Genomic DNA, 13,248 nt, shown 5'->3' on the forward strand with positions numbered 1-13,248 from the left:
GGTTGAGGAGGAAGGGGAGATACAGGCTTGCGGTTATGGAATGGGCAGGTCAGCACAGGGAAGATGGTCAGTGGTATTGTTAAAAGCACTGTGTGGTGACAGATGGCAGCTATGCTTGTGCTGAGCGCTGCATAACCCATAGAGATGTTGATCACCATTTTGTGCACCTGAAATTACTGTGAATTTTTGTCAACTATGCTCCAATTAAAAAAAAGACGGCTTATATTCTGCATGAAATGACATTATGCATTTGTCAAAAAACAGAATCCACAACACAGAGGGAATGTAAACCCTGGACTATAGTTAATAACGTATCGATATTTGGGTACCTGGGCATTCAGTTGTTAAGGGCGTCTCCCTTTGGCTCAGGTCATGATCCCAGGGTCCTGGGATGGAACCCCACACGAGGTTCCCTGCTCAACAGGAAGCCTGTTTGTGTTCCCTCTCACTGTCTCTGTCAAATAAGTAAATAAAATCTTAAAATAACGTATCCGTATTGGCTCAACAATTTTAACAAATGCAACATTTCATACAAAATGTTAACAGGCGAAAACTGAGACTGTGGAGGGAGGTACATGGAAACCACTATCTGCTCAGTTCTGTAAACCTAAAACTGTCCAAAAAATAAAGTCTATTTCCAAATGAAGGCTGAGGTTAGGGAGCAGATTCCATGGTTATTACAGTGGTTGAACACACAAGATTTCCTGACCTCTTAGATGGCGGGGGAGGGAGGAATCAAGGACAATCAGTTGCCACAGTTGCCAGGGCCTGAGCGACGGGGTAGCTGGCTGGGCCATCACCACACAGGACACAACAGATAAGCCCCGAGCATAGCCGGCTCTTATGCCATCAGAAGCCCATCGAGGCAGGGGCAGAGCAGGGCTCAGAAGGGGGATCATTTGCTCCCTGGCAGGGACCAGCTTCCAGAACTCCAGAGTCTCCCTCCTCTGGGCCCAAAGGTGCCGAAAGCCATCAGACTTGGGAGCCCCACCTCTAAACCCTGACAAAGCTCTTGCCTTCTATGTGGGCTTAGCAGGACATGTGGTGCCAAAAGGCCGAGGCCTGTATCCGCAGGGACACACAGGGTCTGGAGAGACGCGGCCGCCCACCGTCCCACCAATGCGCACACTCGCACACACAAACTCCCCAAGGCCGCTGGGTGAAGTTTATTGTGAAACCTCAAGGGGCGGCGAGGACAGGTCGGGCAGGTCAGGGTGGGGAGAGGAGCAAGTGCAGGCTCTAGGAGGTGGAGTCAGAGGCCTCTGAGCTGTCCTTGACATCGGTGCTCTCTGTGGTCTCGCTGACCTCGCTGAGATCCTTGCTGTCCCCACCGCTATCCTCAGCAGCCAGGCCCTTCTCCTCACGACAGGCCTCTCCTGAGCTTGGAAGTGAGTTGCCCCGGCTTTCCACCTTGTTCTCGATGGAGCCCAGCACCACGTGCCTGCCCTTCTCCTTCAGCTCCAGGTGCCGCCTCAGCTGCCGCCAGGAGCCCAGGGAGATGCAGGAGGAAAGAGACAGGGCCTAAGTCTCCAGACCACGTGGGCCCCTGCCTGCCACCCGAGCTGGGGATGAGGGAAGCCTGCACCTTGTCACTTGCTGGGGGCCACGGGCCAGGGCCAGGCCCTGACTTTGTCCTCCGCCCAGCTGTGTCTCACCCCTGAACCCTGGGGGCCCTAGTTCTCAGCACGTGCCGAGGCCTCCTCCCTCCCCTTGGCCATCGCGCCTCAGACAGCACAGGCTTCTGCAGAGAGTGGCATCCCGGAGCGACAGCGGAGGACTCCCAGCGCTACGGCCACCGGCGCGGGCACCAGTCTCCCTCGCCTCTGGCCGCAGAAGGCCTCCTACTGTCTCAGGCACTCCCAGAGGGCCTGCCCTGCTGCCTGGCCCCCAAGGACGCTCACCTCATCCGCCATCTGGGTGAGGTCCCGCTTCATCGCGTATGCGTCTTCCCCATCCGCGTAGTACTTGGGCTCCACTTCGCTGATCCTGGAGGCGGGAGGTGCAGAAAAGAACGACCCAAGTCAGAGGCTTCTGGCCTCCTCCGCTAGCAGGGCAGCATATCTGTTTTTCCGGAAGGACCCTTCTGCAGACAGCAAGGTCCGTTTCCCTGTGCGCTCTCCAGGAGTCAAGCAGTAAGTGGCCCCCAATGTTTTTATGCCTCTGGGGGCTGCCACTGTCCTGTGTCCCTAACCTGATTCGCAAGGATCTGTTTCTGTGGTCCATTATATCGAGCTGAAGCCCTGAACTGAGACATCCCCTCTCTCCACGCCCTGTTGCCTAACCCTGACTGAGCAAAGGCAGGCTGACTTGTGTGTCCAGCAGAGGGAAATGAGGAGGACGGGTGCTGGGCCTCTGTTCCTGACAGTCGCTGCCAGGCCCTGCGACCCCCGCTCTGAGCAGCTTAGGCACCTGCGCTAGCAGGGGGTGTACATACAGACCCGGGTACCCTTGCCACGGGCTGGAAGGGGCGCTGGACTGCATGGCCTAGGAGGGCCCGGCAGCCCTGAGACCCCAGAACTGTTGGCCACTGGAAACATGTACGTCCAGATCAAAGATCCCTCCCCGAGGGCCCTGTTCATCTCCCACTGAACCGAGGCTAAGGCCGTCTCTGTGGCCCCTCCGGCCCCGCCTCACTGTCAAGCAGCTTTCACCAGCATGTGCTGGTCACACCGCTTCCCTGCAGGCTTTCCCTGTCCTGTGCCAGGCACACAGAGACTCTGATGTCCCCGAGTGGGCTTGCCCTCATCCACCAGGACAGCCCAGAACTCGAGATCCCTCCACTGTTCCTGCCAAAGGACCTACTGGCCTGGACAGGCTACGGTTTCTGCAGCATGGCATTCTCCTTTCTCCTGGGCCTCTTGGATGCTTCCAGGCGCCAGGTGCCGTTGAACCCTGCTTCTGCTCACGTCCCGGGCCCTCACCTCTGCGAAGAAGCCTGTGTGCCCTCCATCTAGCCCTAGCCGGTGTCAAGGGACACCGCAAGAGCCACACCACACGCGTCCCGAGCGGACTGCGGCGGCACGGGCCGTCGCCACAGCCACCGCAGGAGACGTGCTGGGAGCGCGTGGCGTCCGCGGCCCAGTCCCCGGCTCAGCCGACTGCAGGTCCTCCCTCCAGCCACCCGCGTCCCCCGACCCGGAAGGCAGCTCTGATGCCTGGACAAGCCAGACCTGGGGCCACCCCATCCTATTAGAAAAGTCTTGAGCTACTTACTGAAAGTTGAGAGTGTTGGAATAGAGGTGCAAGGCGGCCCGGTTACTGCAGGGGAACAAGGCACTGCTGAGCTGCACAGACTTGGCCAGAAAGGGTCAGCGCGCCCAGGTCCAGCCCCTCCTCCCCGTATCCCCCGCCCCACTAATACCCCTTCCCAGATCTTCTCCGAAAGCCAGGGCACCCCAGGACCCCCATCAGCACAGAATCTTCTCCCGGACCCTCCCCCTGCCTCAGCCCCCACCCTCCTCCCCTCCCCTGCCCTTCCCTCTGCCCTGGCTTCCACCTCTTCCTGACGTGCAGGGATACGTATTTGGCATTGAAGTTCTCGATCATGGCTCGGGAGGCCTGGTCCATCAGCTTCTGAGCCAGGCCGAGGCGCCGGTGGGAACGCTTCACAGCCTGGCGGGAGGAGGGTGGGATCTTGAGGGCCGCCCCAACCAAGCCCACCTCCACCCCTGCCAAGACCTGGGTGGGTCCTACGTACCAGCGAGGTGATATGTCCGTGGGGCACATCATCTGGATCCTCCTCCCTAAAGCGAGGAGAAAGGAGAGGCTGGAGAGGAGCTTGGTGCCGAGGCGGTCACCAGCCCACGTCCACGGTGCAGGCAAAGAGCAGGAGCACAGAACTCCTCTGGCGGCTTTGAAGTTCCCCCAGACCCGGGGTGGGGCAGAGCTGGGCTCTCAAAACCCCATGCCGCAGACAAAACACAAGCGCACTGTCAAAGGAGCCCGATGGAAACCCTAACTGTGCTGTGAGGAACCGAGCCACCGAGCCAGGAAAAAAGACGTAGAGGACCTTCCGGTGCCGTGACTTAAGTGAAAGGAGCCCACCTGAAAAGGCCCCATACCGTACGATTCCAAACACACGACATTCTAGAAAAGGCAGAACTCCAGAGACAGTAAGTGGGGCAGCGGTTGGCGTGGGGAAGGGGGAAGGAGAAAGGGAACAACAAGGAAGATCTTCAGCTGAAACTACGGACTCTAGACCAGCAGATACACGTTACTACACACGTGTCCAAACCCACAGAAGGTACACCACGAAGCGTGAACCCTATTGTAAACTGTGAACTTTGATAATGTGGTCATACTGCTTCGTCAACTGTCACCAATGTACTCCAAGGTGTTAGTGATAGAAAAAACTCGGGGTCAAAGGACAGGGGGTGTACGGGAAGTCAATACTTTCCAGTAATTTTGGAAACCCAAAACGGAACTAAAAACCCGTAGATTAATTCATTAAAACAAGAAAAACCACTACAGGGCAGCATCTAGGAGACACACGTGGTGTTGGTGCCCCGCCCCACCCCTAATCCACTGCCAACTCTGGTGACTCACATTTTGGCCAGGACGTACCCCACAATCTTCCCATTCTCATCCTCAGCGATGTAAGAGAGCTGGGTCACAGGGAGAAGAAAAAAGTTAGAGAGTAACTTCCTGTCCGAGGTGGAGGAACCCTTGGCAGGCACTTGGTCCCACTGCCGGCCTGTCACTGTGAGCATGACAGACACCGACTCAGTGTCGAGTTCAGTGACAGCTCCTGACCTCTAGGTCCAGTGGCTTGGTTTCCTTCCACACACCCCCCTGCTGCTCCTCCCACTTGGATGTCCTTTGGCCCGGTTTTGTCCCCCACCCCCAAACTCCGCAGCTGCGCACCTGGGGCCAGGAGAGGCCGTGGTAGAAGTAGTATTTCATCTGGTAGTTCTCGGGCAGGCACAGGAGATTGCAGTGCTGCATGTTCATGAGGTCCTCCGGCTGCGGGAGGGCAGGCGGTAGAATGCGATCAGGCCAGGGGCTGTGGTGCCGAAGTAGGCCTCAGCCACGTCGGAACCCTGCTCCCTGTCTGTCTGCCCCCCGACCCCCACCCCCGCGGGGCTGGGCGGGCGCGGGGACTATCTGTCTTTGCACACGCCTGGCGCACAGCCGCCGCAGAAATCATCCGTCCCAGGAATGGATCTGAGCGCTAGGCTGTTTCGGGACATCAGGCAACTGAGCCCCGACATTCCTGTTAAGACGGGTCCAGCCCCACGGGGACGGTGGCCTTCACCTGTCCATGCCCCGAGGCCGCAGGCGCGTGGAGCGACCCGCCCGGGGCTCGGCCGGGCCCCTCGGGAGCATGCGCACGCGGCCAGCGGGCCGCGCACCCACGCGGCGCGGACAGCCTCCCGCCCCTGCCCCTCACCCTCGCATTGCGGATGTTCATAACGGCGGCGGGGCACGCGGTTCCCAGCGGGTCGTAAACGCGCAGTCAGCTGCCGCCGCGCTCCAAAGCGAAGCCGGGGCGGCCGGGCCGGGGCTGGGGCTGGGGCCGGGGCCGGGGCCGGGGCTGGAGCTGGGTCTCGGGGATCGCGGGGGCGGTGGCGGAAGGGGCGGCGCGCGCCAGGCTCTGCCGCCGGCCGGAAGTGCGCGCCGCCGAACCCGCCCTCGCGGCCGCCGGGCCAATGCTTGGGGTGGGGGCCAGTGCGGGGGTGGGGCCTGTCCGGGAGGCGGGACAGGGCGCGGGGCGAACCAATGGCCAGGCAAGCTCCGGCGCGGGGCAGGCCCGTCAGGGGGCTCTTGAGGGGGCTCTTGAGGGGGCTCTTGGGGCGGCCCAGCGCGCGGAGCGGGCCCGGGTTCGGTCCGCTCTCGCGGGTCCGCTCGTGCCGGTTCCGCGCCACGCTCCTCCCGCGATCCCACACACGCACGCACACAGGTAGTGCAGCACGCTCGGTTTTATTTCGCGCCTTGGGGGGCGGGGGGCACGGCGGGGGGCACGGCGGGAGGGGAACCAGAGCGGGGACCCGGGGCCACGGGGAGGCGGCTCAGCAGGGCGCCCAGCATCTCCTCGCACATGGCGAGGCACCTCGGCACATGGAAGCAGCCTGCGGGAGAAGCAGGACAGCGGGTTGAGAGGCCCAGGGGCAGCCGACTGCCCCAAGCCCCTGCGGCCCCCGCCCTGTCTGTCCCCCACTCACCTTTGAAAGGACCCCCTTTGATGGTGAGAGCGACCTTCCCCTCTTGGTTCAAGTAGCCAAACCATTCCCCGTACTCAGGATCCCGAAACTGGAGTAACGAGACAGTGACAGGGCCTCCAGGAGTCTCCCAGGTGCCACAAGGCCAAGTGAAGGGGCGCTCGCCGTCCCCACCACACGGCTACCTCGGGGTCACAGCCAGGGCTGGCCCCAGGTAACGTGGCTCCAGAATCACCGCTTTTAAAAAGCAGGACCGCGTCCAGGGCAAAGATGAAGGCGGGGAGCTTTTCCTCTTTCTGCCTGGGGATGGGAGTCCGCAGCTAGACCACCCGCTGGGAAGGGGGGCCACAGGCTGAGACTTGAAACACTACAGAGAGGGGCTAAGCAGCACCCTGTTTGGGGACGACGAAAAACATTCTACAGCTTGATAGATGCACAGATGTAGTTACACAGATGCATACATTGTTATATCTCAGTGACCTGAACACTTGGATACGCTTTACCGTGTATGAATCTTACTTTAAGAAAATTGATTTAAAAAAAAAAAACATTGATTTTAGGGGCGCCTGGGTAGCTCAGTCATTAAGCGTCTGCCTTCAGCTCAGGTCATGATCCCAGGGTCCTGGGATGGAGCCCCGCATCAGGCTCCCTGCTCAGTGGGGAGCCTGCTTCTCCCTCTCCCACTTCCCCCGGCTTCTGTTCTCTCACTTTCTGTCAAATAAATTGATAAAAATAAAAAAAAGTCTTTAAAAAAAAGGAAAAGAAAATTGATTTAAAGGAACAAGGAAAAGTTCTGGTGGAGCTGCGGACCTTCATGTAACTTCGTAGTTGCTTCCTGGAGGGGGCTTCTGCTACAGATTCTCTCTCCCTTCCTCTCCCTCTGCCCCTCCCCCCTGGTTGTGCATGGGTGCGTGCACACGAATTCTAAAATCTTTTTTTTTTTTTAATTTCCCTTCTTCACCATAGTGATAGTACCTTCTCAGTACTATACTCCTTTAGGGAGAATCTTTTTTTTAAGATTTTATTTATTCATTTAACAGAGAGGGACAGAGGGAACACAAGCAGGGGGAGAGGGAGAAGCAGACTTCCCGCTGAGCAGGAACCCTGATTTGGGGCTCGATTCCAGGACCCTGGGATCATGACCGGAGCCGAAGGCAGACGCTTAATTGACTGAGCCACCCAGGCGCCCCTAAAATCTTTCTTAAAAAATAAAATGTAGGGGCGCCTGGGTGGCTCAGTGGGTTAAAGCCTCTGCCTTCGGCTCAGGTCATGATCCCAGGGTCCTGGGATTGAGCCCCGCATCAGGCTCTCTGCTCAGCAGGGAGCCTGCTTCCTCCTCTCTCTCTGCCTGCCTCTCTGCCTACTTGTGATCTGTCAAATAAATAAATAAAAAAAAAAAAAATAAAATGTAGGGGCGCCTGGGTGGCTCAGTGGGTTAAGTATCTGCCTTCAGCTCCGGTCATGATCCCAGGGTTCTGGGATCGAGCCCCACATCGGGCTCTCTGCTCAGCGGGGAGCCTGTTTCCCCTTCTCTCTCTGCCTGCCTCTCTGCCTACTTGTGATCTCTGTCTGTCAAATGAATAAAATCTTTAAAAAAAATAAATAAAATGTATTCTTGGGGCGCCTGGGTGGCTCAGTTGATTAAGCGTCTGCCTTCGGCTCGGGTCATGATCTCAGGGGTCCTGCTCAGCAGGGAGTCTGCTTCTCCCTCTGCCCTTCCCCCCACTCCTGCTCTCTCTCTCGCACCTGTGCTCTCTCAAATAAATAATCTTTTTAAAAAAATCTTTGGGGTGCCTGGCTGACTCAGTGGGTTAAGCCTCTGCCTTCGGCTCAGGTCATGATCTCAGGGTCCTGGGATCGAGCCCCGCATCAGGCTCTCTGCTCAGCGGGGAGCCTGCTTCTCCCTCTCTCTCTCTGCCCACCCCGCTGCCTACTTGTGATCTGTCAAATTTTTTTTAAAAAAGCATTAAAAAAATCTTTCAATTTCATTTTACGCAGTTCAAACTGGTGGCCTCTAACAGCCGCAGGTCTCCTGATTTCCTGTGTTTAACACGCAGAAGCGAACACTGAATCCCAGTTAGAGGTTAGTGCCAAGAAAGGTATAATTTTCTCCCAAGTTCCGAAGCGCACAGACCCCAGGAGACCACGTGTAGAACCTCCCGTGTGGGGATGGACCAGTGGAGTGGGTCACAGCTTTAGAAACACACCGGGAATTCTCAGTCATCACCAGGCGCCCCCTGAGCGGCACCTAGCACATCACTCTGTTCCTAGTGCTCGGCGTCTGGTGGACCCCTGGCTGCCTTCTGACCTCGCAGCTGATTCTTGCCCCGCCCAAAGCCCCAGGACCCAGTAATGCCTAAATCCCACGAGGATTTCTGCGTTTGCTCCCTCCCACTTGCCCCCCCCAGTCCCCTACCCTTGATGTATTTTCCAAAGCTGTCACTGCCACCTACATGTTTGTGTGTTTACTTGTTTATAGCCTGCTCCGTGCCGCCCCCCCCCGCCCCCCGCCCAGGATGGGCTCCAGAGGGGGCAGCGGCTGCTTGAGTGAATGGAGGGCACCAGGGCCCAGACCTCTGGGAACTCCGGCCAGCCCAGGGACCACACCCACTGAGGGGGAGGAGAAGGGGCTGTGGGATCCGCCTCCCCATCCCTGCCTAGCCTCTTCCCACAGTCCAAGAAAGCCTGGCTGGGGGGCTGCCCTGGGAGGGACAGCTGCCTGCTCTTCCCTCGCCCCCACGCGGAACCCAAGAGCACTATGGACCTGGAAGCCACACTTACCTGGCGGAAGGTGTACTCAGCCACCTGGTAGAAGAGACGCAGCAAGGCAGGGTCCCCGCTGTCACTGTAGCCCATGAGGAAGGCGATCATGGCTTCGCTGTGTGGCCACCAGAGCTTCATGGCCCACTCCAGCTGAGAGCAGAGCAGCGACAGGTGTCTTCGAGCCCTGGGATGCACCCTGTGCCGCCCCTCTCAGCCCACCCTCCTGATCGCGGCCCAGACTCCATCGGGCCCCAGCACTCGGGGCTTCATCACAGGCTGGATGTCCCTGAGGGTCTGAATGGCCCCTCTGCACGGGACCAGCTTCCTGACCGGGATGCACCCCCTGACAACCCCTTCCCAAGGGCCAGGGTGGGGGGGCCTCCCTTTATAACCCTGGAACCGAAACCCTGTGTGCCTTGTCAGCCTGTCTAAAGCCCGCTGGACACCAGCTCCTGCTGACGGCGGAGTCGGTGACCCTCTGCAGATCTCTGTGGTGTCCAAACCCAAGCAGAGGCGGCGGACATAAGGGTGCAAACCTGCTCCCGCTACCGACGCCTGAGAGTCACCCAGAGCGCCTTTCAAAGACGAAGAGCACATGTATCTCAGAACTGGCATCATCCGCGCTCGCTGACGGGAGGGTGAGGGCCACTGGCAGAGAGGAGTTTCCCACCAGGGTCACACCGGGAGAGTTCATCACCCTGAGACCCAGGTCCCCACCCCCCCACGAAATGAGTGATGACAGCACCCGCCTCCCAGGGAAGAAAGCCTTGAACAGCCTGGTACCACGTGGCCCTGGGCACGTTCCCACCTGGGTGGGGCAGAGGCCGTCGGCATCCTGGAAGTAGAAGAGGCCTCCGTGGTCAGGGTCCCAGCCGGAGCGGAAGGGCAGCAACAGGAACTTGTTGATCACGTGGGCTCGGAGCCTGGGGTCAGCCGTCCTGGCGGCGTGGCGGAGCAGGAACCAGCCAGCTTCCAGTGCGTGGCCTGGGCAGTGCTCCGGGTTACGACGGGCAGCGGACTCCCCGCGCCCCCCAAGGCAGGTGCCTCCCTTTCTCCTCCACTAGCTGTGGGAGCTGCTCCGAGCTCTTGCCACAGCTTCTCTCCTGCAGAAAGCTCGCCCTCCCAGTCTGTCCCAGACTCTGTCCCCTGCTGTTGACACCCCAGCCTGGGAGGCCCGTCCCGGCTTCTCTGCCCCATCCTCAGCAGCAGCTGGAGCGGGGAGGGTGGAAGGCAGCCCCCGGGCACTCCCCACATCTGAGACGCAGAGCCGGGGACAGAGCAGTCCCTGCCTCCTGCCCCCCCCGCCCCCCCCCCCCGCAGCCTACTCTACTCCTTACCTGGGTTCTGGTGCCTCCCCAGGCAGCCAGAAAGTTCCTCACCATCCTCGGACACGTTTTCCAGCACAGCCTGTCCATCCCTCTGCCCAGGAGGGAGGGAGGAACACGGGAAGGTAAATCTGCCTTCAGCTCCTGCCCATCCAACTGGAAAGGTGCGCCCACTCGCCCTCCCCTCTGTCATCTGTGGTCCTGGGCAGGCCTGGCTCAGAGGGGGCATTCGAGAAGGGGCCCAAGGGCCTGAATGGGTTCTGACCCTTGCCTGGGCCCCCAAGGTGGGAAGGGTGACACACTGAGCGGGGGCTGGGTCGCCTATAGAGGCCCGGAAGAACTTGGGTCTGGCTGGGTCTCCTGCTCTTGAACACGCCAGAGCCGCCAGCCCCTTCCCTCCTGCCCTTGGCCCCACTGGGCTCCCCTGGGCCCTCTACCTTTCCCAGGGGTGTGGGCTTCTGGGCCCCAGCCGAGCTCCCCGCCCCCACCCCCACCGGGTCTCCCCGCCTGGAAAGGGGGCCACCAAGGCTCAGCCGGGGGTGTGCGTGTGTAGGCTATGGAGGTGCCCCAGGGCCTGGGGAGTGGGGGGGTCACCCTGCTCCCCGGCTCCCAGGGCCCATCTGGCAGGTGAGGGTCGGCCTCCTGTCCCCTGGGTGTCCCCCCCACCCCCCCCACCTGGACGTGCCGCAGAATCCTCTGGACACACCAGTCCCCCAGCTCCGCGTAGTTGCCCGCCAGCTCCTCATCCGCCTCCCCGAGCTGGTCCACGAGGTTGAGCAGCATCATGGGCACCGCCATGGACTCGGAGGCCAGGGCCCCGGGGAGGTGCGGACGGCCCAGCCCCGACGGGTCCTCCCGCACCCAGCACGCGATCTGCTCCATCATCTCCACCGCTTCCTTCTGGGTGGGGAGGAAGGGAGGCGAGGGGAGGCCCGGGCCGAGGCGGCATCCCGTGCGGTCTGACCTGGGGTGGGAGAGCCTCGTCCTCCTGCCCGCTCCTAGGACCCCTTCACCAAGGGCCTACTCTCCGCCCCAGGCCTGGGTTGGGGGCTGGGGGCCGGTGTAGATCTGCCCCACCCTGCCTCGGGATGGGGGTGGGGGTGTCTCCCAGTTTGTGGGTGCGGGCCACTCCCGGGCAGTGAGGTCGGGTCTGAGAGCCCAAGGGGCTCCAGGGAGGAGGGAGAGCTCCCTTTCGGCGGGGGCAGGTGTGGACTGGTCTCTCTGTGCTCTGTGCATGGATTCAGAGGAAAAGATTCCAGGGAGGGGGGACCCCTCACAATACAGCCCAGTGAGGGGGCCGCTGTCAGCAGCCCCGGGCCCACAGGGGCCCAGAGGAAGGACTGCTGTTGGCAACAGACCCCATGTGCACACGGAGCCCGGGGAGGAGGCTTGCACACGAACAGGAAGGCATCAGGCGGCCGTCAGGCGGCCTTTCTCCCGCACACCTGGTAACGCGCTTCCCCCGTCACCCGCCACAGCTCGTTCATGGCCATGGTGTAGAAACACTCGCTGAAGATGGTCCGCTGCACCTTGACCGGGCGGCCGTCCCGCGTCAGCACAAAGGCACACTTCTTTCCAGGAGGTGCCACTCGGGCGTAACGCAGCAAAAATTCGCCACCTGGTGGTTGGGAAGTTGCCACGCTTGAGCTGAGGTAAGGCTGCCCCTAGGCCCTTCACTGCTTCTGGACCCCCTAGAACTGCAGGAAGCTTGCATGAGCTTCTCAGGAGATGGGGACAGGGAGGGCGCACCTGCTCGGGCGGAATCCAGAAGTTCAGGGCGGCGGAAACGCTCAAGTTTTCGGTACAGGCGACAATACATCCACACCTGCGGGGGAGGAGAGGGAATATGGCTCAAGCGGGGAGCAGCGAAGGGGTTCGCAGGGCCGGGAGGAGAAGTCGTCCTCGGATGCCCCTGCCACGGGAGGAGGGGTGTGCAGGTGCCCAGCCTGGTGCGTGCAGACTGCGGACCGGCCAAGCCGACTGCAGCGGCCGCCTCTGGGAGCGCTTCCTGCCGGGGCACGTGCCCTACCTGCCTCCCCTGCAGCCACACATACTTGAGGTCATCGTACACCTGCCCGTCTCGACCAAGGCACGTGAAGAAACCCCTGTGGGATGCAGAGTGTTAGCAAAGTGGGGAAGGGGCCTTGCAACCACCGGGTCTGCTGCTCTGCTGGGCTCAGCAGATCTGAGTCAGCTGAGAGTGAGATGGGGGCTCAGCACGGGCGAAGACACCCCCCCGGGGCACCAGAAGGGCGAGGCGCACCCGTGCTCCTGGTCGTGAGAGTGCTCCATCCAGAAAGCCACCACGCGGTTCAGTTCCTGCTCCACACGCTCTTTCCAGGTCTGCATAGCCTCTCTCTCCTTTTCCATGTCCTGGGGGAACCCGGGACTTGTAGACACAGCTTCCCCACAGGCCTCCCCATTTTCCCAGGCCCCAAACTCCTCAACAGGCTCCTCTGTGCCCTCAGGTCACCCCACGCTCCAGGGGACCCCAGGGCTGCCTGAGCCGTCTCCCCTGGGCCCCAGGCTTCGGAACCCAGACCTCAGGGTTCCCCACACCCCTGCGTGGGGCTGTCCTCTGGCTCGGGACCGGCCCCAGAACTGACCCCACCGTCCTGGGAATCCTCCAGAACAACACCCTCCCCAGAACAACACTATGGCCCCTCCACTGGCCTGCCACACAAGGAGACCCCCGCTCATCATTCCTTCTCCTCCGGGAAGCCAGACAGAGCTGGTTGTAGTCCCGTGACTGTCACTCAGCTGACCCTGCCGCGCCCCACCCGCCCCCTCCTCCGGGAAGTTCCGCGGAGTCTGGGGGCGGGGCTTGGCGGGCGCACGGCTCCGCCCCCACGCTCGCGGGCCAAGACCCGCGGGCGGTGCAGAGCAGGGCAGAGCGCAGCCGCCACCGCGGCTGGGCGACCCCGGTTCGAGAGCCTCCCGATGGGAAATGCTGGGTGAACTGGCAGGGCAGTCTGGGGCGGGGAGCACGGGGCTGGCTCCAG

General features: G+C 61.0%; 2 protein-coding genes across 4 annotated transcripts; both read right to left on the reverse strand.

Annotated features, from left to right (window-relative positions):
- Positions 1 to 1,143: 1,143 nt before the first annotated feature.
- On the reverse strand, positions 1,144 to 5,617 carry NAA10 (N-alpha-acetyltransferase 10, NatA catalytic subunit). The gene is made up of 8 exons (XM_080794739.1): positions 5,390 to 5,617; positions 4,864 to 4,962; positions 4,546 to 4,604; positions 3,698 to 3,743; positions 3,497 to 3,612; positions 3,214 to 3,258; positions 1,902 to 1,986; positions 1,144 to 1,476 (listed from the first exon to the last, which is right to left on the reverse strand). Exons 1-8 carry the CDS (start codon positions 5,408 to 5,410, stop codon positions 1,240 to 1,242), a joined length of 708 nt encoding a protein of 235 aa, XP_080650865.1. The 5' UTR covers positions 5,411 to 5,617; the 3' UTR covers positions 1,144 to 1,239.
- Positions 5,618 to 5,901: 284 nt separating this feature from the next.
- On the reverse strand, positions 5,902 to 13,014 carry RENBP (renin binding protein). 3 transcript variants are annotated; one of them, XR_013966320.1, is made up of 11 exons: positions 12,920 to 13,008; positions 12,510 to 12,619; positions 12,276 to 12,351; positions 11,996 to 12,071; positions 11,692 to 11,864; positions 10,922 to 11,146; positions 10,259 to 10,340; positions 9,730 to 9,905; positions 8,940 to 9,569; positions 6,162 to 6,249; positions 5,902 to 6,068 (listed from the first exon to the last, which is right to left on the reverse strand). XR_013966320.1 is itself a non-coding variant. In XM_080795724.1 (11 exons), exons 1-11 carry the CDS (start codon positions 12,947 to 12,949, stop codon positions 5,920 to 5,922), a joined length of 1,317 nt encoding a protein of 438 aa, XP_080651850.1. In that variant the 5' UTR covers positions 12,950 to 13,014; the 3' UTR covers positions 5,902 to 5,919. The 3 variants fall into 3 exon arrangements, 1 of the variants encoding a protein (XP_080651850.1); XM_080795724.1 differs by having other exon boundaries at positions 8,940 to 9,071; positions 12,920 to 13,014; XR_013966321.1 differs by having other exon boundaries at positions 5,905 to 6,068; positions 6,162 to 6,458; positions 8,940 to 9,071.
- Positions 13,015 to 13,248: the final 234 nt, after the last annotated feature.

This window comes from Martes martes (assembly GCF_963455335.1).
Source record: "Martes martes genome assembly, chromosome: X".
Lineage (NCBI taxonomy): Eukaryota > Metazoa > Chordata > Mammalia > Carnivora > Mustelidae > Martes > Martes martes.